General features: G+C 40.5%; 1 protein-coding gene across 1 annotated transcript in view; it reads left to right on the top strand.

Annotated features, from left to right (window-relative positions):
- LOC139470055 (titin-like) overlaps nt 1–25407 on the top strand; it is a 181032-nt gene that overhangs the window by 20305 nt on the left and 135320 nt on the right. The window contains exons 4-5 of the mRNA XM_071252343.1: nt 11746–11769; nt 24583–24870. Coding sequence (XP_071108444.1) covers nt 11746–11769; nt 24583–24870 — 312 coding nt within the window. The remainder of the gene's footprint in view (nt 1–11745; nt 11770–24582; nt 24871–25407) is intronic.

The raw sequence follows: 25407 nt of genomic DNA, 5'->3' as shown, positions 1-25407 counted from the left end.
CCTTTAACCCTCATGGTGCCTGGACGTCAGTCAGCCTGCATACCGCTCAGTGCCGCACTATGATGACGTCGCAAATTCAAAAGCGTATACATTGTATCAAAGGTGTTACAATGTCTTTATTTCTTCACACAGTGTAACCAAATTGTATAACATGCAACTTTTGTTGATTGTCTTTCCATCAGTATCTAAAGTCACCAAATACAAAAATCTATGCACTGCCTAGCCATCAATAAAAGTGCTGGTATTACAAGTTTCCTACTTTTCTACATTAATCTTAATATGGACGCACCCGAATATGGCAGGCAAAGTCAAGTAAGTGCCCTTGTTTGAAATCTAAATGTCCAATAATTCATATCATTTGCAAGTGCATGACCTAACAGTGATAGACATATGACACTTATGTTGAAGTAAACATTCACTGCGAATCTTCCGTGAGTTATATTTACCGATAAAAAATCCCGATGAAATTGTGCGTGTTTTTGACGTCAAAACAAAATTGACGGAAGTAGTCGTGATTAATTCATACGCAGACTGTTTCAAATATTATGTCACAATACGAATGACAGTTTGGAGTGTATATCGTGAAGAAATCCCGGTTACGTCCATGTATGTTTCAGTGACCGTGCTCTTTTATTAGTGATAAAAACAACTTCGGGGTAATTGACATCATACATTTTCAAAGGACAAAATGTGAAAGATCGCTAAACAGCCCTAACAATACTCAAATTGACATCGCTCAATATCGGGCATCTTTATTATTTCTTAATAATTGACAAAATTCTACAAACGTTATACCACCCAAGAGTAAGTACATGTAGATTCAATCGAAATTGTTGAAACGTTTTCATGGGCAGCAAATCTATTCAACAAACCTATTTTCGATCACTCGCAACTCGGGCGAAATATGTCATTGTTTCACTATGACCACCAGAAAACATACATCCTCGTCTCAGCTAGTATTTCGCACTTGGCTGCCTTACTTAGACCTTTGCTAATATACTTGTATGGCCAGTCCATGAAATACCACTTTTTCTTTCATTTATTCATTTCATTTATAAATACGACTCTAGAAGTGTATTTACACCTAACTAGGTATGTACACGTACATTCAAGGACATAGTTTATTTCTACTTGTTTCCCATTCCATCCTATTCTGCTAAAGGAAAAGTTTGAAATAGATCATGATCGTAGGTCAGTGAAAGTAATTGAATTATTTGTCATAAAGGGAAAAATATATTCTTGGTATTGAACTTCGAAAATTTAGCCAGCAAAATGTTTAATATAAATGTTTTTCAGTTATTACGTCTTTCCTTTTTTCTTAATTTTGGCCTAGCTAAACTACAGCTTGGAGGGAAGATATACAAATTAAAATGGTGAAAAGAGAACCACAAGAATGCATTGATTTTGCTCTCAGACAAATATATATTTAAAAAAAAATATATTTCATACTAAGGATACAAAAACAAAGTAATTACTACTATGTCACTGATCGAAGTATTTGGTAATTTAGATAATGCAGAGTGAAAAAAGACATAAATAAAACTATATAAAACATCAAAACGAAATCACATTTACACTGAAAACGTTTTGTCTTTCAGAAATCGATTATCTATATACTGTGAGTAGATCTAAGTACTTTTACTGTTGATGTTATAAATTGAACCATTCGAGATTCTAATAGATGAAGCTAAAATATTAAAAATCTAGGTTATTAAATATTGGATCAATTTTGACAGCTTTCGCACTGTAAAAAATACATTCCCTTACTCAATTATTTTTTGGGAATATCAAGCCTTCAAACAGATATGAAAAGCACATGTCAACATACCAAAATTAGAAAACTGCGCCAAATATTCTAACACTGTTAGTCAAATGATTAGCGGCCTCATTCACTCGTCGGTCGCCGTAGACATTTTCCAATCGTGATGTACTAGATATGCTTTCTAGTTCAGTCAAAGAGAATATTGTTATTTGGAAAATGAAACCAGATGTATCCATTATACTACCACAACATTAGATCAGCTGTTCCATGTGACGTCATCCACGTCACAACACGCGAGGTCAAATGACGCGCACCTGTCCAGACGACAAATTCACAGCGGCGTGAGATCACCGACCAGTAGTTTAAAAGTAATACCTCAAGCACCTTCCGGGGAAGGTGCCCTATGAATATTCATGAGCCTAATGTTATGCTAATAGACATGCATGACGTCACAATAAGAACGGCGTCATTATGCATGAATGTTAAGAATGTGAAGAATGCGGCCTTTGTTAAAAATGTCATAGTTGAGGAATTCTTAAGGAATGCCAGCTATGTGGTATGTAGTCGGGGTAGATACCTTTAGATGTATACTAGAAAGGTCGTCAACAAATGGAATGTCACCCTATCGTGAAAGAATAAAACAGACCTCGATCTCTTGATATAGCTACTCAATGAATACTAGTATGTCGTCATCGAGACAAAGAGGAGAATGTAGGAGAGTTCATTCACCATTTGATCATCAGAGTCGACTACGAGGAAATATATATTTTTTGCTTTGTCTTACAAAATACAGACGTACCTTTCATCTGATTCAACCAATACCATCAATCATTTTCACTAGAATAAGTGAATAAAAAATAGTATAGTTTTATTTAAAAAATCCTCTACTTTAAAGTAGTAAGAAAACTAGTATATGGTCAGAACAAGGCCCAAAACCTCCCTTTGTGGTAATAGGAATGTCTGGAATGTGGGGAATGGTATGGCACCTCTGGTCTATTATGGAATGTCTAGAATGTTGTAGAATGTCTGGAATCGTATTGTACGTCTGCTCTGTTATGGAATGTTGAGAATGAGAATTGGCATGTCTGGAATGTTGTAGAATGTCTGGAATCGTATGGTACGTCTGCTCTGTTATGGAATGTTGAGAATGAGTATTGGCATGTCTGGAATGTTGTAGAATGTCTAGAATCGTATTGTACGTCTGCTCTGTTATGGAATGTTGAGAATGAGTATTGGCATGTCTGAAATGTTGTAGAATGTCTGGAATCGTATGGTACGTCTGCTCTGTTATGGAATGTTGAGAATGAGTATTGGCATGTCTGGAATGTTGTAGAATGTCTAGAATCGTATTGTACGTCTGCTCTGTTATGCTCGGAATGTTGAGAACGGGTATGGAACGTCTTAAATGTTATATCACGTCTGGTCTTTTATGGAATGTTGTAGAATGTCTGGAGTGTCTACAATCTTCTAATGCACCTGATTTATTATAGAAAATCGCGAATGTGTATCCCCAGTTTCATTACACAGATATATATTCAACAAAAGCTATGTACGTGAAGAAAACGTAAACCTCGTCATAAGCTGAAGAAGAGATCGAGCCGTTATCTAAGTATTTGTCTATCATCTTCCTTTTCCATCACATGCAACACTGACCCCTATCTCAACGACCATAACGCTGAATCTCTACTACGTTACGGTAAAGCATCATTGTCTTGACTGTTAGCCTAGATACACGCCCTACACATAAGTGTACACAGCGTCCTTGGGTTCGTCCCTTTCTCTCCCATCACCCCCTTAAACAGTATCTTGTGATCAGACAATCAGTCAAAACATGACCTTGTTTGTAACTCCTTTTTGCCGCGATAGTCAAGCCACAGTTGCGCTAGTGTAGAAAAAAATATGAAATATGGCTTTGAAAGGAATCACTGCAATTGTATTGCAACAACAAGGAAACGCGCGTCGACAACAATGTTAGATTGAAATGTTAAGTACCCCACAACCACAGCTGGCGGAATGTAGCACATGGTGAACATTTTCCACGACCTCGCGGGGAATCATCGACTTTATCTATTATGCCATATTTAAACGTCGACAAGCCTCTCTCGTTATTCAATCACGAGTCACTGATTCGCGCTTGGGAGTAGAAGCAATATTTTTCTTTCACATCTTTGGATTATTTTATATTTCCTGTTACAGTGTGCGTGTACACTTTTTTTCCATTAAAAAGCAGCTTGTTCATTGTTGGACATCACTTGAACGCACACGCTATACAGCTGATGGGTCGTTAAGTACGTATTCAATCGCCGAGGTAGAATCGACTTTTTCGTCTCGTTTCGAAGTAAACATACTACTGCGACGGTCGAACATTGAACTATACTATGATTAAAAGTTAACGATCAGTCCAGTTTGGTTCTTGGCTTAGAGTGGAAGCAATATTCACCGTCTTCTGTTCAGATTCATGTTGACTTCCTGTTTTTGTAACTGAACGAAAATTGTACAACATGTCATCTCCCGATGGAAAGTGCGCCCGAGATTTATTGGTGAGATCTGACGTTACTAGCCAAGTCGCTGACGAACGCAGAAGAGGCATATGTATCAGACCCTTTCACAGGGAGGACGCTGTAGTCGGAACTCTGGTTGGTTTACTGATGTTAGCAATCACCATTTTGACCATCGTTAATGCGGTTACTATTTTGAATTGGAAAAATAAAACTTCACAGCAAAAAGATAGTGAACTATTTTTTGACGACCCACCTATTGAACCAACCCTCAGTCTACAGTCTATCAATGCTTCTTCACAGTGCTCGAACACACAGTTAGTCTTATCCTATTCAACACGAGCTGTCGTTTGTCGTAGCGAAAATCGCACCGTACTTGACGTGACACAGTTTCTGAATGAAAAACCAACAATAAAAGGTATAACGCTTACTCAGGGCGAATGGAAAATGATGTTACGTCTGAAACCTTTCATCCGTGCACAAATCAGAACCATGAATGAACGGACAATGAATAAAAGAACACTGTCTGAATGATCTCCACGAACAATTTAAAATTACATATTTAGGTTATCAACAATGGACTAAAAGACGATGAAAAGAAGAAGAAAGTACTCGAAGTTTACTACGTTTATCAATGAAAACCTACATGTCATAGAATATAGCGTGCGCACAGAGTTGTAGTTGTTTACACGAATAAAATACTTTCATGTAATGATAGCAGAAATTGCTTGAATGGTTACGCGAAAGCCGAAGGTCCTAAGAAGTCCTAAGGAGCGGAAAACGACACCATTAAATTATCACATCAATACGCTACATGAGGGTGGTGGTGGTGTCGATATAAGATTATGTCATACGTTGTAATATGCTATGTTTTATAGTTGAAAAGTCATTTGTTTCTGAGTCTCTGTGAACGAGTGTTTACATGAATAAAATATGCTGTTTATCACTCTCTGATTGTTTTGTCCTCATTGCTTATTGTTCTTAGATATCGTTAGTTTATCTTAACAGGTATTATGTTGAGACGAATGTCGCTCTCTCACAGTTGAATCGTGGCTACAGACACAGCACATTCCTTGTTGGATAAGGCTTTAGAAATGATTCTTTTAACCGTCGTAAACCATGATTCAACCAATACCATCAATCATTTTTACTAGAATTAATAAATAAAAAATAGTATAGTTTAAAAAAAATATTTCTGTACTTTATTCACGCCATGATATATTTTGTTGTAAAAAAGTCAGTCTTATTCTTATTTTCAATCTTAATTTCCAACTCTGAAAGATTTCCTTCGCTCATATCGTACAGACACAGCACATTCCTTGTTAGATAAGGCTTTAGAAATTATTTTTTTAACCGTCGTAATCCATGATTCAACCAATACCATCAATCAATTTCACTAGAATTAATGAATAGAAAATAGTATAGTTTAAAAAAACATTTCTGTACTTTATTCACGCTGTGAAATATTTCGTTGTAAAAAGTCAGTCTTATTCTTATTTTCAATCTTAATTTCCAACTCTGAAAGATTTCTTTCGCTCAAATCGTGCCCTAAGTTTCCCATCTAAATCCTGAATCCGACCATACACTTTCTTTTTAAATTATATCTAGTTCACATCACATATTATTCACCGAACATAAACTAAACCAAATTAAAACTTCACAATCCTAAAATTTTAACATTTTGACCAGTTATCATTGTGGGCCCTTATTGTGTATTTAAACAGTAATGGCCACGTATTGTCTTCAGATAAAACCCGTTTTTGTGCAGGTGAATCGATCAAAATCATGTGCACAGCACTATAGTGGCAAAAGTGCTCTTTCACGTGCAACTGGTCACGTGGCCATAATACCGCACGTGTTTTTAGCCATACTTGTTAGAAGTCATTAACAAAAAAAGAAATACACAAGAAAACAAAAGTCTGTACGGCCATTTGTCATGCCACGCCTTTCAAATGTGCAACGTGAACGTGCCATCGGCACGATTGTCTTACTTCACCTCCGTAACCGATTTTTGACGGCTACATCAACCAGAAATGAACTGTTTAGGGGTAGACTGAGTGCGCTAACTGTTCGAAACCGTCTGAGAACTGCTCACCTTCAAGCACGACGGCCATACTGCTGGCCGATTCTGACTCAATTACACAGACGTCAACGTCAATTGTGGGCACAGCGACACTTACGATGGACTCAGAGGAATTGGAATCAAGTCGTCTTCAGTGATGAATCCCGATTTAATCTTCGATTTGCTGATGGTAGGGCGAGGGTGTGGAGGCGCCGTCATGAACGTTACGCCCAGTGTTGTGTACAGGAAGGTGACAGATTTCGATGCGGAAGTGTCATGGTGTGGGGTGCTTTCTGCGGCAATGCACGTTCAAGGCTTCTTGTCGTCCGTGGCAACCTCAACGCTGCTGCTTAGCGCGACCAGGTACTGGCACCAGAACTTCTGCCTTTTATGGCAGCACATTGACCCGGTTTGATCTTCCAACACGACAATGCCAGACCCAACACAGCAATTTTGACAAGGAATTTCCTTCAGAATGCGGGAGTCAACGTCATGGACTGGCCGTCAAGGTCTCCCGACCTCAATCCCATCGAACACGTCTGGGATGCTCTTGGCAGAAGTATGTGCAGTCTCCAGAACCAATCACAGAATTTGCAAGATCTTGGCACCATTTTGCAGCAACAATGGCGTCGTCTTCCCAATCATGTGTTCACAAGCATCACAAGGTCCATGCGGAGGCGTTGTGTGGCAGTTGTAAACGCACATGGTGGCCATACACGCTACTGAACTTGTGTGCCATCAGATTCTCGTGCTTGGGACTTATGATTTAAACTGTTGATGTTATTACCGAATACCGTAGGTGCTTGGAACAAATTATGGTTACCACCGTTAATTAAAATCCTTCTTTGGACACTAATGATTAAAAATTACCTTCTCTGATACATTTTTCCGTTGTATATCATATATGGGATTACTTTTAAAAATGTGAAGTTTTTTAATTTGACCAGTATATTTCAGCAATCCAACCACAGCGCCATTATCACAGTTTCAATGAAAGGAAAAACAAATCGAAATCGAAGTTAACAGCACAGCGTATCCATAAGCGGTTAACCCAAATACAAAAAAAGGTATTGCTGTCATCATTGTAGTTATGTTGATGTTTATAGTAGTTGCATTATGTTTGTATCGCGTGTACCATCGACAGAAACGGGGGCCGAGATACCACATATGTGGAACCGACCTTGACACAATTTGTTTACACACTTTTGAAATCTTCATTTGCGACAAAATGTGAAACGATTATAGCTATCTCCCATATCTTTGATTTGAATATTTTCTGTATATCAGCATCATAAACAAAAAGACAATCTGCACTGTCGTTTCGTCTCTAGCGCCGTGCTAAATCGCCATGACACACAGTCGATAAGCATATGCAATACTTGAACTAAAAACTTCCGTGGCCGACTAAACGTTAGTACTCTTACGCCAATAACTGTACAGTGGGGACAAGTAAATCTTTCTGACCAGTCCGATCAGATTTCTTTTTCAAATTGTCTGTCTGATATAATAATAGTAACGTGTATGTGACATGGGTGCATAATAAAAAATTGCCTTCATTCGCATGAAGTTCAACATGGCAGAAAAAGATCGAGAAGCGCGGTTACCACTTTACTAATCTCGCTATATTTCGCAATCCGTAGCTCTGCATAAAATAAGTGTTACACGATATTAACGCTGAGATGATTAGAGTGATGATGGTTATAATTTCATTCAATGAACGTCATAAATGTAATGGAAATATACACTGTCGTTTTCTCATGTGTACTGACCAGTCCGCCATTACCGATAGTCGATAAATATATACAAAACGTGTAAATAAACTTGTTCGTAAAGGAATGAACAGAAATTTATTCTACACACAATAATTATGGGAACACCCCTAAATTTCATAGCCATGTATAAAACTTAACGTGGCTTGGTCATTTATGAACTTCAGTAAATGCAACTTTTTGTGCAACAAATTGATTAAAAACTTGGGTGCAGAAAGACTCCCTCGCCATGTCAGATTCAAACGCCAAAACACAACAACCTAGTGCATGTGAAAGTCAGAATTCCCATGCAGTTGGTGGCAACTTTTCTTTATAAAGAAGCTTCAGACACTGTGAAGTTACACATTTCCTTAAACATGCCCCAGCGAAGACCGTTAAGCATTCACTACAGGAGTAGGGCCATAGCGTGGCTACAGGATGGTGCATCCATAAGGAATGTTGACGTCGTCTTCAAATGTCACCGTCTGTCATTCACAGACTGAGGAAACGGTTCCAGACAACAGGGAGAGTGCAGGACAGACCGCGTTCTGGTAGACCCAGAGTAACATCTAGGGCAGATGACCGATACGTTGTGCTTGCTTCGGAACCGGTTCACAACAGCCAGTGCTTTGAGACTGCAACTCTGACAAGCAAAACACACCAACGTAAGCGTATCGACCATCAGGAACCGCCTCAGAGCTGCTCATTTAAGGTCACGTCGTCCAGCTGTACGTCCTCATCTTCGTCCTCATCAGCGAGCTGCAAGACTTGCCTGGGCCAGGACACATTTGAGATGGGATAATCAACAATGGTCCAGAGTTCTCTTCATTGACGAGTCCCGTTTCTGTCTTGAGCATAATGATGGAAGGGTAAGGGTAATGAGACGTCCTGCAGAACGTTATGATGATGCCACTGTACGAGAAAGAAACCGGTTTTGCGGTGGCTCTGTGATGGTATGGGGAGGCTTCAGTTTGCATCACCGAACACCTCTCTATCTTGTTCAAGGCAATTTGAATGGAGTGAGGTATCGTGACGAGATTTTGCGCCCTCTTGTCCTACCACAGTTGAACAACACTGGTCCAGGAGCAATCCTGCAAGATGACAATGCCAGACCAGATCGGGCCAGAGTCGTTAGAGACTTCCTGCAACAGAACAATGTGACTGTGATGCAGTGGCCAGCTCCAATTGAGCATCTTTGGGATGTTCTCGAACGACGTGTCAGGGACAATCATGGAGTTGCACCAGCTCTTCAGGTTCAGTGGCTCCAAATGGAATGGCAGCCGATTCCACAGGCTACCCTTCGTACCCTTGCAAGATCCATGAGGCGAAGATGCACCGAATGCATCAATCAACGTGGAGGACACACTCTCTGTTGACATTGTGATTTCCAATTTTTGACCCCCAATTTCTTATTCGACTTGTTCGCGTGTGCTTTTCAATGACACCTACCTCTAAATGTTATTGTTTTGAAGCTTGATAATCTGCTAATGCACAATTGTAATGATACGATCACATATCATTAAATGTTCCTTTTTATAACAGAATATTTTGGTGTTCCCATAATAATTTTGTGTAGTACATTTATGTGAATAAGTATACAGTTGTGAGAGACATGCCTTTCTGACCACTCTGGTCATATTATTTCTTATAAACAAGGATTTTGTCTGAAAATATTTACGTGTATGTGACATGGGTGCATAATTAAAATTCTCAGTCATTCGCTTGGTGTTCAAACATGGCAGAGAAAGGCCGAGAAGCGCGGTAGCCACTTTACTAATCTCTCCATATTTCGTAATCCGTCGCATTGTATACCGTATGAGTTGCACGATGTTAAAGCTAAGATGATTGGGGTGATGATGGTTATAATTTTGACTTTGTGCACTCAGTGTTTGATATCTAAATTCACGTTTTAAAAAGGGCATTTTCTCGGGACCATATATGGTCCCTTGGCATTATGCGGGCGTGAAAAGTGAGGAACATATATAGTCCCGTGGCACCAAGAGGGTTAAAGCAATTAAAGGAGAATTGGCTTCATGGTAGGCCTGAAATCAGTTTGCTGGAGTATGTTTCATCATTTCGGACATGGATTTCTAAATCCTGTGAAGTTGCTGGAGATGTCTTTAAGGAATACCTGGACAAAATGAAAGTATATCATGACTTAAGTCTCAAGAGAGAAATTTCAGTTCTCTATTTAGTGTTATAACCAATCCCTGGTCAACCATTACGTGCTAGGTATCAAGGTACAAACGTTATTGTACAAACACCAGGCCGTCGTTATAAGACATTTTTTTCCAGTTCAATATGACTAAAAAATATCACGAAAGAAATGACAATGTACCTACGCAGTCTGTTGCCACTGTAGACATTGTATCCGATTGTGATACTGAAGAGAATTGTGACTTTGTAAAGTTTGATTGCATTGCTGACTATGCCTAACCGATCATTATGCCTCAAAGTGAGATTGACCAATCAGAGAGCAGAACTACTAACCCCAAATGAGACCGCATACCATCAGTAACAGCCATTTTGGATTTTCCGACATCCACCTCACATATTTCACATGACAATTCTGGTACAGAAATTTGTTATTCGACACTGTTGTGTGTTTTAATATCATGAACTGTGATCTTCAAAAACATTATTTTTTAAAGGAACAACGTTCGTGACTTTATTGATAAACACAATAGAGAGAAAAAGCCCACAACGGAGGGCTCGGTCCTTCGTCTGGCAGTTAATGGAAGACCTCGAGCTTCTGCAAATCATAATGCCCTGAAAAATAGCGTTACCCTTATACAAGTGTAAAGTTTTCGGCACAATTAATTCGTTATGGTGTCTTTAGTTGCCGTATACGGTGTCAGAATAGGTTAGCAGAACAATCAGGATCATTTATGCAAAACGTTTTCTCTCTGCCTTCAGTATCACCTCACCTCCCTTTGTTTCAAGTACTTTCATGACACTGAATTTCTTGATTTGTTTGTTGTTTAACGCCGCGCTCAGCAATATTCCAGCTATATGACGGCGGTCTGTAAAAAATCGTGTCTGGACCAGACAACCCAGTGATTGACATTAAATAATCTCCTGATGACTCTTGTTTGGCAGGTTTTTAAAAAAGATAAACTTTTTCTCATTAACATATGGCTAAAATATTGCTTACGAATGTTATGACTTCGTGAAAACCAAGGCTATGCCATCCCATGTAAGAGCCTCCAAGAGAGATTTTCGCACTTATTGAAAGTTTGGAAGTATTGCAACCTGTAGTATCATAGCAGACTTTGGATGACATCATAAATCTAATCACCAAACCACTCAACTTTTGAACTGCAATGAAGAACAGGAAGTGGTGCAACATCTGGTGTTGATCCAATGATAAATATAAATTCTGACATCAACATGATCAATTACAAGCTTTGTGACTTTGAGCCTTAATAAGGTTGGCATAAAATGGTACTTGATGCTGGATGATACATTTAAATAATTCATCACGAAAATCTGTTTTTATAAAGTAAACATTCTTAACGAACTGTACACTAGACTTCCCCGTATTGGCAGGCAAAGCCATTATATGGCTAGCTTGTTATCTGATCCTCTAAAAAAAATGACCATGTGCGAGATTTGTTAAAACATACAACTTTATATAATTGAAAACAAATGGATTAATTGTCTTTGTCTTTACAGCTGCAAGTGCGCAGGGTATAGAACGTAAGTACGTTTCAATCAATCCATTTCTGTCAGCGTTTACATCATCTGTACTTTTTAAGGTTTCTATAGGTTCAGGTAAAGTCAAACCTTAGAATCCCTTTTTCCTGTTTCACTTAATTTCCATGGGAATTTTCTGCGATTAACCTTTGTATTCACAATCTTTGTTTTTGAAGGTTTGAAAAAAGTCAGTTGTTTATTCATTTGTCTTTTGTGCCTAAGTAGATACTGTTCACGTAAGTAAAAATATCTAAAAATATATGAAATATAAATGTTCATACAAAGTATTGGAACAAAGATAAGTGTTCCAAGTGTTTCTTGGTAAACTAAAAATTCGAGTACTTTTTGGGGTTGAATCCCATCCGTGATTCGAACCCACACTCACAGAGTGAGGCACTTAATCGCCAGCACTCTGAGAGTTCCTAAACTAACTCGAGTCCATATTTCTATTGGTTATTTCTTTCGGATGGAAACTGAACAAGAAAACAGCCTTATCACTATCCCTCTCACACATTAGAATTTTGTTTGTTCATATACCAGAAATCCCCAGCATTTGAAACAGGTGGATGCCCAGTGCTACCAATATCAGGTCAGATATCAGGCTCAGAGGTCATTTCTCCTAAAACATAACACTGGTTTCAGGAGCTTGGTGAAACACACTGATGCAAGTTAGACATTTTCTCTTTCCCTTGAAATACTTTCTCTCCATTGGGCGCACTGTTTTTGGGAAATGGCATCTTTAGGGGAACATTATTCAGAACAATACACAAGTGTCTGAACTAACATTTGCCTTCATCTCCATACCAAAAAATGTGTCCATCTTTCATGTTTGATGTACATGTAGCCGGGCGTGGTGTCATGCGTCCAGCCACTGGGCTGCTAGTCAAAACATGAGGCAGTTCTTGAAGATGATGATGATATTTATTCTTTGGTAGTAGATGGTGGGAGGGAAGCTGTAAACAAGAGTCCTCCCTCCATAAAGAGTTCATGCAGAATGCATAAGGAGGGCAGGTGCGAAAGGAAGTTACAGAAGTGGACCAAAGGGCCAATCAAAAGAAAGGTAGCATCTGACAAATATTAAAGGAAGTCAAGATGCTTCAGTCACATAAAGTGGTGGACATATCTAAAAATAGATAGGGGGAAGTCCAGGTGAAGCTGGAGAAATTACAGAGGCTGCAAAAGGGTATCAGGTTGGTGTTAGTTGGCTGACATTCAACTGCAGACAAGGACAACATATAATGAACCTATAATGAACACAGAATGAAGTGATGGTGATAATAGATGAACATGTATGTATATATGTATAGAATGAATCTAAGGGGGGTTATAAGTGGGTGGTACATATGTGGCTATAACTCATTCAGAGTTAGCACCACCACCCGGCTACATACACCCCCACTTTGGGAAATGGCGACCTCGCCATTAAATAGCGGCAATGTATAATTACATCCTCACACCCAGACACTTTGTTTTACAACAAACTGCCCATCTGTCATCCACTTTGGCTTTGTTCGGGTTCGTCCAACTCGCCGAGGTGGTGGCTGTGGAGTTGACGATCCTGAGCCAGGGATAGAACTGGTTGGTGCAGTTGGTGCTGGTGTGGATGGTGAAACTACTGGTGAAACTACTGGTGAAACTACTGGTGACACACTTGCAAATGGCGGGCTGATTGGTGGCAGTGCTGACACTGGGGATGATACCGACACTGGAGAAGGAGAACTCTCAATATCCATGTTGGTTGTTGAGATCTCAAGTGTTGTGTCAGTACTTGTGTCCTTAAGGTCGCCAGAAGATGGTGTTGAAGTAGTAGTCGTCGTCGTCGATGTCGATGGTGTGCGCCGTGGCCTGGGTATGGGCTGACCATTCGTACCAATGGGAAGGAGTAGATTACGGTGGAGTACACGACATTCTCTGGTTCCTTCCTTATGAACTTTAAACACAGGAATGTCGGCATGAAGTTGAGAAACAACCACGTAATACTCCTCTTCTCACCGGTTAGCCAGTTTTTGCTTCCCACGTATGTTGACGTTACGCACCAATACAACGTCACCAACCTTGATTGTGGCTCCGCGTGCCTTAAGATTATAGGCTTTGCATTGTTTAGCCCGAGCCCTTTCAAGGTTTGCAGCTGCAAGCTCATATGCAGTGTGTAATTTGCGCTCTAGATCAGCAGCAAACTGCGTATAAGCTGGTGATGAAATATTGGCCAGTGATGTACCAAAAGCAGCGTCAACAGGCAGCCTAGGTTGTCTGCCAAACATGAGGAAGTAGGGAGTGAACCCCGTTGACTCATGGAGGGAACAGTTATAGGCATCAACTAAGTGAGAAAGGTGATCTTTCCACTTTGCCTTTTGCTGCTCCTCCAGAGTGCCGAGCATCCCTAAGAGCGTCCGATTAAACCGCTCACATAGACCATTACCCATTGGATGATACGGAGTGGTCCGCGTTTTGAGAATACCCAATATGCTGCACAGCTGTTTGATGATATCACTCTCAAAGTTCCGGCCTTGATCAGAGTGCAACTTCTCTGGAATGCCATAGTGAACAATGAAGTGATCAAACAGTACTTTGGCTGTAGTACGTGCCGTTTGGTTGCGAGTGGGAATGGCAACAGCATATTTGGTGAAATGGTCCGTAATGACCAGGATATTCTCATAACCACCAGATGAGGGCTCCAAGCTGAGATAGTCCATGCACACCAACTCCATAGGTTGAGTGGTTTGGATGCTAACTAATGGTGCACGCTCAGTTTGATTAGGAGCTTTACGAAGTATACACCTCTGGCAGCAGCGAATCTTTTTCTCCACATCCGTGATCATTCCCGGCCAGTAAAACCGTGTCCGGAGAAGAGCCACGGTCCTGTCCCTACCAAGATGTCCCATGCCGTCATGTAGATGGGTAATGTCCTCATCTCTTTTAGACTGAGGAACAATCAATTGATAGTAGGGTACTACACCATCTGAAAGTTGTTGCCTGTGGAGAAGACCATCTTTGACAGTGAGTGAGTCCCACTGCCTGAGAATGGATGCAGTGTCCCGGTCCATGGATTTAAGAGCCTCCTTGGTTGGACGCGTATCCTTATGGATGAGGTCCAAAATCGAACAGATTGAGGAATCAGCTTGCTGATATGTTCTCATCCGTTGGCTAGCGACAACGTCAGAAGGTTCCATACCATCGACCGCCAACATACAATTCATCACCTCCTGATTGAGGGAGAGTGTCTCCACGGCACATGATGAGATGAGTTGCCCATTACAGAGAGCAGACACACTTTGAATGTCCATGGACTCACGCGGCAACCTGGACAAAGCATCGGCATCAACATTCCTTGCACCCGGAACATACTCAAGGGAGAAGTCATAAATAGCAAGTTCTGCGAGCCAGCGATGCCCAGTTGCATCCAACTTAGCGGAAGTTAGGACATAAGTGAGGGGATTATTGTCAGTCTTTACAGTGAATGAGTTGCCATACAAGTAGTCATGAAACTTCTTGGTGACAGCCCATTTTAGAGCCAAAAACTCTAACTTATGAGCAGGGTAATTGCGCTCGGCTTTGCTGAGACTGCGACTTGCATAGGCAATCACTCGCCTTTGATTGTCTTGGGATTGGTACAGTACTGCACCCAAGCCATCCCCACTTGCATCGATGTGCAATTCAAAGGGCAGAGTGAAATCAGCAAAAGCCAAAACGGGAGCACAAGAAAGCCTGCTAATAAGCTCCCTGAAAGCTGGCTGTTGAGCATCCCCCCCATACAAATGGTTGGTTTGACTTGATCTTGCGCTTGGATCTCCCGCCATGACCAGCAAGCAAACTGGTTAGTGGCTTGGCAACTTTAGAATAGTCTGGAACAAAACGTCTAAAGTAGCCGGAGAATCCAAGAAAACGACGAACATCTTCGACATTACGTGGAATTGGCCAGGTCTTCAATACTTCAATCTTCTCAGGGTCTGTTTTGATACCCTCCTCAGAGATTACGTGACCTAGGTACTTAACGGAGGTCTGCAAGAATTGGCATTTTGACGGCTTTAGCTTGAGCCCGTTCTTGCGCAATCTTTGAAAGATTGCACGTAATCTCTCAAGATGCTCATCAAAGGTCTTAGAAAACACAATGATGTCATCGAGATAAATGAGGCAAGAGTTTCCTCTATCCATGGTAGAGCATATGAATCTCGAATTGTGCGACTGTTCAATTTTCTAAAGTCAATACAGAAGCGCAGACTCGAGTCATGTTTGCGAACCAGGACAACAGGCGAGGCATATGGACTAGCAGATGGACGGATAACTTTAGCATCTAACATCTGCTTTATATGGTCCTTGACCTCTTGATACATAGAGGGCGGAATACGTCTATGTCTTTTCTTAAATGGAGTCTCATCTGTGAGTTCTATTCGATGGGTGACCAAGTCAGTATGTCCCATGTCCATATCAGACTTGCTAAACACATCGTCAAACTCATTCAGTAGAGAGCGCAATTGAGTTATTTCATCTGGAGTGTGATTATCACCCAGAGAGTCCAGTTCAAATAACTCTTTTGGTAGTTTGGTAGGTACAGAGCCAGTATTACTGACGCCATCCTCAGGGGATAAGCCGTCCAACACAGCAACTTGTTCCAAATGACAAAGTACTGTTTTGGCTGGAATTGTAACAGCCTTGGTGGACGGGTTAGCGACCTCAACCTTGACCCGTGTTGTTGAGTGGGTAGACTGAAACCCAACAACACCAGTAACGAGGGTAAGTGAACCAGGAAGAACGGACTGTGTGGCACAAAACTCCATACCAATCTGTGGAGCACTACCCCTGCAAATACCTGTTATAATCTGGTTGCAAGATGGGGGTATGGTTATAGATTTAGTTGTCCGCACATTCTCAGTTCGGTTCAGGTCATTCCAACGCCTACTGAGCCACTGAATAGCCATGGTCCAAGGAGAAGAACTCCCAGATTCCCTGTCACCAGGGTTGCTTTCACAAGCAGCACGCAGGACATTGGTCCCCAGGATAAGAGGTACCTTAGAGGTGAAGTCGGTAGTGGGCACCACAAGGATGAGTGCGGGTACCTCCACTACTTGACCCATGAAGTCAGGGGGTATAGCAATCGTAGTCTCAACATACCCCAAATAGGGTAGCTTGGCTTCCCCAGCTCCATGCACCTCTAGTAATGAGCTGATTTGGTGGAGTGGCAAGTGAGGGAGGTAAGCTCTGTAGAAGTTTTCAGAGAGAGTGGTGACCATTGAACCAGTATCTATCAAAACATCACAGGCATGCTCCTCTACCTTCACATGCACAATGTTTGGGTGCCCAACTAAATTGGAAGGCACCTTTCGTTGAGCGCTTTGGTTAGAGTCCTCAGACCGCTCCATAACTGGGACTCTTAGAAGTTTAAAGCAGGGCAATGCTGGTGACCCCTTTTGAGCCCTGGCCTTCCACAATCAAAACAGAAAACTGATGATTGTTGTGGAGGGGGTTTATCACCGACCTGCTTTACTAAAGGTTTATTTGTCTGGGCACCTCTGAAGGGAGCTTGGCCTTGACTCCTGGTGGGTGGTTTGTAAGAGGAGGCTTGAGCAGGCTTGAGCAGACCTGAGCTCAAGAGAGTGAACTTTGTCCCCGATAGACTTTAGACTCTTATCAAGGTCTTTAAGCCTAGAGAGCACATCCTCCATCTCCCGACCACATGGTACAGGAGTGGTAACGGGACACTGATGTGCCTCCTTAGGGGTAAGCAGTTCCTCCTCCACCCGACGTACAGCAAGCAGCAGTTGGCTGTACTCGAGACCAGAGTCAAAGTGATGACGAGTTGCCTGCTTCAAAGCATCCTGGGACAACCCCATCCAGAAACGGCTTCGAAGCAAGGTCATGGCAGCATTTGGTGGGAGCATTCCTGAGACTTCGATCTTTGAGATCAAGTCACGAAGTCTACAACTGTGTAAAAGCGCTCCATGAGCGTCTCGCCAGGCATCACATTGTCAAAGACAATGTCCAACTGCTCTAAGGCAGAATCAAGGGTTGCCTCAGCAGGGAAACCACTGAGAAGATCTGCAGCAGAACCCTTGGCTGCTCTCCGCATGGCATTGAATATGGCGGTGTCAGAGTGAGCATTTTCACGTCGACACCCCAATATTTCAAGGCACCACTGACTATATTTCACATCACCCTTTGCCCTATCCCCTGAAAATGTTGACAACCGGGGACTTGGTGCATTGATTATTGGCATGTATGAGGTGTGTGATATGGGCATAGTGGAATGCGGATTTGCCAGGAACTGACTAGGCTGAGCAGTTGGAGTGTACCCAGGGTATAGAATGGGCTTGGGTACATGTCTGTTGGGCCAAGCCTCATTTGGTGCCCCAGTCGGACGTGTAATGACACGCGACTGCTGTGAGTAAGGGGTTGATGAACCCTGGGGTTGATAATAGCTAAAGAGTGACCTGCAGGGCCTAGGCAAAGATTTCGGCAATTCTATCCTAGGGCTATGGTCTTGTGGGGGTATTGTCCGCTGGGAAGGCTCCATGGGTGACCATATATCAGGCAACAAAGGAGACCCCAGAGGTGAATGTGTTAGCAGTGACGGTAGCCCAGGTGTATATGGTTGGGGAACAACCCTTTGGCTATCCACAGGAGGTGGAGGCACATGCGGCCGAGACAACGTATCTCCAGACCCAACATCAGCTACATAAGTGGTCTGAGGTGGATGTGGATTAGTGTCATCTGCTAGACGGTAGAGTAAACTAGTACGGACTAAGGGATCAAGCTGATGGATGAAATCCACAACCTGATCAACCTGTGATCTAACATCACTGTCCGACTGAGCCATGATGTGTATGATAATACAAGTATGACAAACCTCCAAAAAGGCAACAAGGATCCTATACGTTGGGACCCAACAACAATATTATGAACCGAGGCGATCGCAAAGTGCAAAAACTCCTAAGTTTTAGAAAACCAAGTGCAGGGCTCCTACAAAAGCAAGGATACAAGATGGACTGTGGTGTGATATGGGTAGACTTACAACTGCGAGGAACTAACCACTACCCCAGGTAAGCAGCAAAGTTCAATAGCAATGCAAGTAGCCAAACAACAATCAGGATGTGGTCACCTGAAGGACAACTTATGCATGTACTGAGGTCAGGTAAAATGAAACACTAGCCAGATGATCCCAATGGAAATGAAATAATCCAGCAAGCAAAGGCTACGGGGTGAGACTAACCTGGCAACAACTACAAAGTCATCCCAGATACAAGCAGTAACTGCAAGTACTACAGACCAGACAACCACTGGAAATAAGTCAAGATGCAGCAACAACTGAGTTGTACATACAGAAAGTAAATGTTACAGTAGATACTGACTGAGCTCCACTGTCACATATGTAACTTACATATGAGGGGAAACTATACAAATATCTCCCATCACAGATATACTGTTACTTGAGATAATAGATATGCAATTGATGGAAATACTGAGGACCTAATCACTGATGGTGTTCAAATATTTCAAACAGAAGATCTAATATGACTGATGATAGTGATGAAGCCTATAATGGGATATGGTATATGATGAAATGAAGAAACAACACAAGACAAGACAAAATACTTATGGTAAACATGTTAGTGGTTTGCTGAAGAGAGATATGTCCACACGGAAGGAAAGACAGCAGGAACAGCATGGAAAAAGAAGTACTGAGGATAGAGTCTGACACAGGTAAAGTAAGAAGGGTATCAATGCAAATATCAAAAGTATTGACAGAAAATATATCAAGTAAAAAAATAAACTTTGGATTTTGAAATTGAACTGTTTAAGTTAAATGTTAAATAATTTCAAATATAAATTTGGAATCAAAGTCAAATAATTACCAGCTACACTTAATATTAACCTGAAATTTTGATCAGTGGTGAAATTTTGAATAGATATGAACTCCAATTAATTTTTCAGAATAAACTTGTCAGCGAGATGAAAAATGAATCTATACTATATATATATATAATTTAAATAAACACTGTAGACATAGAAATGTGGTAGAAATAGAATTTGTACTATAATATAATCAATACTCTGTAAAAGTCAATAGGATTATAAATTTCAAACAAATATAAACATGATAAACATATAATATATATCACAGGATAAATAGAAATATACAAGGTGGATCACAAATGTCTCGATAGTCAGGCTCAAAAGTCAATGTCCTGAATTTGTGAAACACAAAAAATCAAAAGTTCAAAGGTCCATACACTTCATGAAACAATGATGAATGAACTATTCATTCACATAAGTGTATCAGATGTCCTTGGAAACTGCATGAACTCTTCTATGTTGAATTCCATCATGAATGATGAACTGCCTCTTCTCACTGTACAAGTGATGATTCTGATGAAACTAGCAGCCCCACGTTGGGCGCCATTTTGTAGCCGGGCGTGGTGTCATGCGTCCAGCCACTGGGCTGCTAGTCAAAACATGAGGCAGTTCTTGAAGATGATGATGATATTTATTCTTTGGTAGTAGATGTTGGGAGGGAAGCTGTAAACAAGAGTCCTCCCTCCATAAAGAGTTCATGCAGAATGCATGAGGAGGGCAGGTGCGAAAGGAAGTTAAAGAAGTGGACCAAAGGGCCAATCAAAAGAAAGGTAGCATCTGACAAATATTAAAGGAAGTCAAGATGCTTCAGTCACATAAAGTGGTGGACATATCTAAAAATAGATAGGGGGAAGTCCAGGTGAAGCTGGAGAAATTACAGAGGCTGCAAAAGGGTATCAGGTTGGTGTTTGTTGGCTGACATTCAACTGCAGACAAGGACAACATATAATGAACCTATAATGAACACAGAATGAAGTGATGGTGATAATAGATGAACATGTATGTATATATGTATAGAATGAATCTAAGGGGGGTTATAAGTGGGTGGTACTTATGTGGCTATAACTCATTCAGAGTTAGCACCACCACCCGGCTACATACATATGTGTTAAACATGGATAGGCTGCATTACACCATCATGTGAGATATGTAGCTATCATTACAGGGAAACATAGCCCGTTGGCCAGGCCTGAAAAACAAGATTGTCGTTTTCACATTTTCCTGTATACCTTAAACCTTTTCTGTTGCGTATAGTGGGTATGTGTACACACATTCTATGAGTAGTAAGCTTGCCAGTGTTTGCGTGAATTTTCAGGGCGTCAAAATTGCATAAATTGAAGGAAAAATGCATAATTGACAAACTTAACTCTCATTACCTGTCCAAATTCTGTCTGATTACAATTGATATGTTCGGTTATCTGAATTTGGCAAACATTTTGTTTAACTGTTATTCAAAATCTCAGTGAAAAATTTGATAAAAATAAAGTTTTTACCTCATTTTCATGATATCAATCACTTGATTGTCTGGCCCAGACTTGTATTGTGTCATGAATACTTATGGTAGCATTATCTGCCAATCGATTGTCAATGAACTCTAACAAAAGCCAACAACTAACAGTGACTGAGATACATCTCTTGGGATCACATCATTTGTAGATATCTGGATCAGATCACCTCTGTCCCGATTAACTGGGTTGACAGCACGAAGTGTGTCCATAATATTTTCAAAATCGCCTTCATCCCTGTTCAATCTGGCATGTGACTTCTCCTTTTGAGATTGGCAAGTGGTGCAGCCATCAAGCATACATCTTCTAGGAGTTCAATCATAGCATGTCCACATCCATCTGTCGAGTGCTGTTTTTATTCGGGTAATCCCTACTAAGCCACCACCTGATGAGCACATGCGATTTACCTGTTCTAGAGCCATGTAAGTTGCTACCCGATTAAAGGATCCTTCAGCTTCTTTTACTACCAGCTTTAAATTCATGGTATACCTCTGGTGTAGTATGCTCAAGCTGCAGCATGACGATCAGGTATATTGTACCCAAGCTCTGTTCCAAAACTTTCCCGTCATCATCTTCTCTGCAGTGCATTCACTGAAGACGCAAGAATCGATCCACACGTGTCAGACCCGAATCGGCAAAATGTTGACCAACGGTTCCAAGATAGTTTATGGCTATGTGGAAACTACCCGATTGAACAACTTCATCAGAAAATTATCAGGCAAGAGTCATACAATGACCTTTGCTCCTCCGTAGAGTGCCTGATCGAATGTTACTACTGCACTTGTTTCATAAAGTTTTCTTGCAGTGTCCTTGCAGCGGAGCAGTACAGTCATCGTGGTATCCATCTCATGTGCAGGTGCTGGGATAATAGGCAGATATCCAGTGATAGTTTGAGTAGACTTGACCTTTGATACTGTCTGATTAAACCCAGTCCAAACAGGAACAGACTATCGACCTTGATGCCGATATCTGCTGAGGATGAAAGCAATATTATTTTGTCTATATCGCTGACTTACATGTCCTGAGCCAAGGAAGATGTCACCCTGAACGCTGCCTGGTGTTCTTTGTAGGACGTGATTAGGAGGAACCTCTACAGTGGCTAGATGATGAAATCCTTCCGGAACATAAGACATTACCTAGCTCCTAGCTATGAGGGCCTTTTGCCCTTGTTGAAATACTGCCATCTGAGTAACCTGGAAAGTTCCTTTGCCATCAAGAGTCTCTTCTATCATGTCGAGATTGTCTCCTGCAAACTTTACAAACACATTGTAATTGTCTTTGAAACGTTCAATTTCTGCATTGGCTAGTGATGTGTCTATTCGAAGAACAATATCATAACCAATGCTATCCCCACTGGCATGAAGATAGTTAACAAGGGCATTTGATCTTGTTACGTGGTGTACTAGTAGCCCTGTAGCAATATGCCTTGGTGTGTTTTTCTTTCCTTTTGGGAAAACATAAAAAATGTTCGGCCCTACATTAAGAATTTTCTGGTGAATCTGAGAATCTTGTTCATTATTGTCTACACCATCAGTCAGTATCTTCCTCAGCAGAGTATATAAACTGTCAGGTTTGCATGCTGCTGCATCAGTTTAATACATGACCTAGTTGAAAGCTGAAATCAATAATGTCTACCAATCGGGTCCAAGCTGTGCTGTAGACATCATTATTTTAATGGTTTATCAGCAACTAGATTCTTCTCAGCTTTACAAGATCTGTGATTGTGAGCTTCATAAGCAACTTGGTCGTTTTCATCAATATACACTTTAACATGTGATCCCGTTCTGCAATGTCTTGTATCAGTCTTGCTACTTCCAGAGATTGTACTTGATGCAGACTTCCACGTTTTCGAGACTTGCAGAAGATACATTTTGTCCAGGCTACCTTCTGAACTTCTGTTCTTGTTGGTGGTTTCCAGATATCGGGGTCATCATCATCAGTCACAGTAGTAGCTTAATCCTTGTCAACATGCTTGAGTTTTTTAATGCTTACTAAATTTTGTTTGCTTGTGAATGCCAAGATACTTCCTATTTAAGGGTTTCATCATGGGGAGATCGATGCCATGACCGTATTTCAAATATTTATGGCACTTTTTCAATGCCTTGTTTTCCAGCGTTTGATGAAGCAGCTTTCGTTTTGTCTGACAAAATAAACACAACTGCCGATTTTATGGAAGGTTTCGCACACTTTGAAGGCACATCAGCAGAAGGGTCGAAGCAGTCTTCCATCATGTCCCAGATTAATCTGTAAGGAAGGATTAACATACAATTTTATGCTGAATTATATCCAGCTCACCAATATATTTTATGTTTGCATTATTCTGCATTCAAAATACAGGCATTGTATACATACACTTGAAAATAAAGATAAAAATGTGAGTGAGTGAGTATTGTTTTACGCCACTTTTAGCAATATTCAAGCAATATCACGACGGGGGACACCGGCAAGGGGCTTCACACATTGTACCCATGTGGGGAATCGAACCCGGGTCTTCGTCTTGACTTGCGAACGCTTTAACCACTAGGCTTCCCTATATGAATAATTAACTTAAACATGTGAACAATGATCCACCGGTGTAGAGCCTCACAAAAAAATGCAAAGTGATCTCCCTTGTCTGACATAAGCAACTCTGAATAATTGAATGTTTGAGTCTAAATGGTTCATAATACGTAATACTCTGATGTACAAAGCGTATTTTATAAGATTTGTAAAGTTGAATCTTTGAATTATTCAAATACAAGCTTGTTATAGAAAACATGAGATAACTCGAGAATTACCTGCCCTGATGAAATCACTGAAGGCAAGAAATAAATCTGTTATAGCAGTAAATATTCTACAGGACATAACCCTTTCATCACTGAACTACATTGGTACATGGTTATGAAAGAGAAATACAAAAATACTTACATCTTACTGGAAATCCCAAACTGATGATAACGTAACTTGACGTCACTTGACACTGACAAAAACGGGTTAATAACAGAGATGGGGTAGTTTAAATAGTCAATTTTATGTATATAATTAATAAAAACATTAATATTCAATTTGACATAAGATGTCGAAATTAGTTTTCGAAATGTCATCTTATATCAATATTATTATTTATTATCAGTTGACATTTAATTTAACTGAAACAAAATTGGCCTATTCAGAGCCCCTGAAATTTCATGCACAATCTTGCAAGCTTACTACACATTAGAAATTGTGTGCAGATACGTCCTTCGTGCAATAAAAAAACGTTTTAGGTGTACAGGAAAATGTGGGAACTGAAAATCTTAACTAAGACTCTTTTCCTATGGTGGCCAACTGACTAACAACATGGGTCGCCATTAACCATCCTTTTTTGTTTCATCCTTCATTTGTCAGTGCAATACATCTTTTTAATTTCTTAATATTTATCCATCCGTCAATGTTATCGGAAATGACAAAAATGAACAAAGTTGAACCTTTTGAACTTTTGCAGGTGGCATCGTGCTAAACGTCACCAGTAATAGCTCAATCGATGTACCAGAAGGGGAAGATGTGAATATAACTGCACTTTGCGAGTCTGTTCCCAAGGCTACTTACACCACATTGATGAGGACATCTATACCCGTGGCATCTATGGTGCACTGCGGTTGTCATGAAATAGCTTCCACATGTGTATTCACTCTCCAAAATGTGAGCCGAAGCCAGTCAGGAGAATATGAGATCTACGTCAACAATACGAAAGGGGAACACAGGAGTACATGCACAAAGATTGATGTTACATGTAAGTACCATGGAGGATTTACACCACCCCTTCTGCTGCTGGTGAAATTTGACATATTTTACCGATAAATATAATTAGCAAATATTCTACGATTAAAAATTTGGTATTGTTAACTATATCGTGAATGATGTTGAATTTATGTATCCCCTCAGGGGGACAATAATTTTACCCTACTTTAACCCTCTTCTAGGATACAGACAGACAGACAGACAGACAGACAGTTTATTCAGTAAGAAGGCCATAGGCCCATAATACAGACAATGGTTGATTGCATGAACTACGTATGCTATATAAGGAAGTATTCGATTTAAGTTTCTCGTAGCCGTTGGACTTTATTTAGATATAAACATGTGTTATATACAACATCAAAGTTTTCTGATGAAATAATTTCAGTGAAAGATGTTACAGTTTGAAACTTGGTATACTGTTTAAGATACATATTTCTTAGGGCTGAATAACGCTCACATACAAGTAAAACATGAAATTCATCTTCAATAAAAGATATACCATTTTCTATACAATATTTACATAATCGTT

The sequence above is a fragment of the Haliotis cracherodii genome, unplaced genomic scaffold, assembly GCF_022045235.1.
Source record: "Haliotis cracherodii isolate W230 unplaced genomic scaffold, xgHalCrac1.p SCAF_20, whole genome shotgun sequence".
Classification (NCBI taxonomy): Eukaryota; Metazoa; Mollusca; class Gastropoda; order Lepetellida; family Haliotidae; genus Haliotis; species Haliotis cracherodii.
This window is presented reverse-complemented; position numbering and strand designations above follow the sequence as displayed.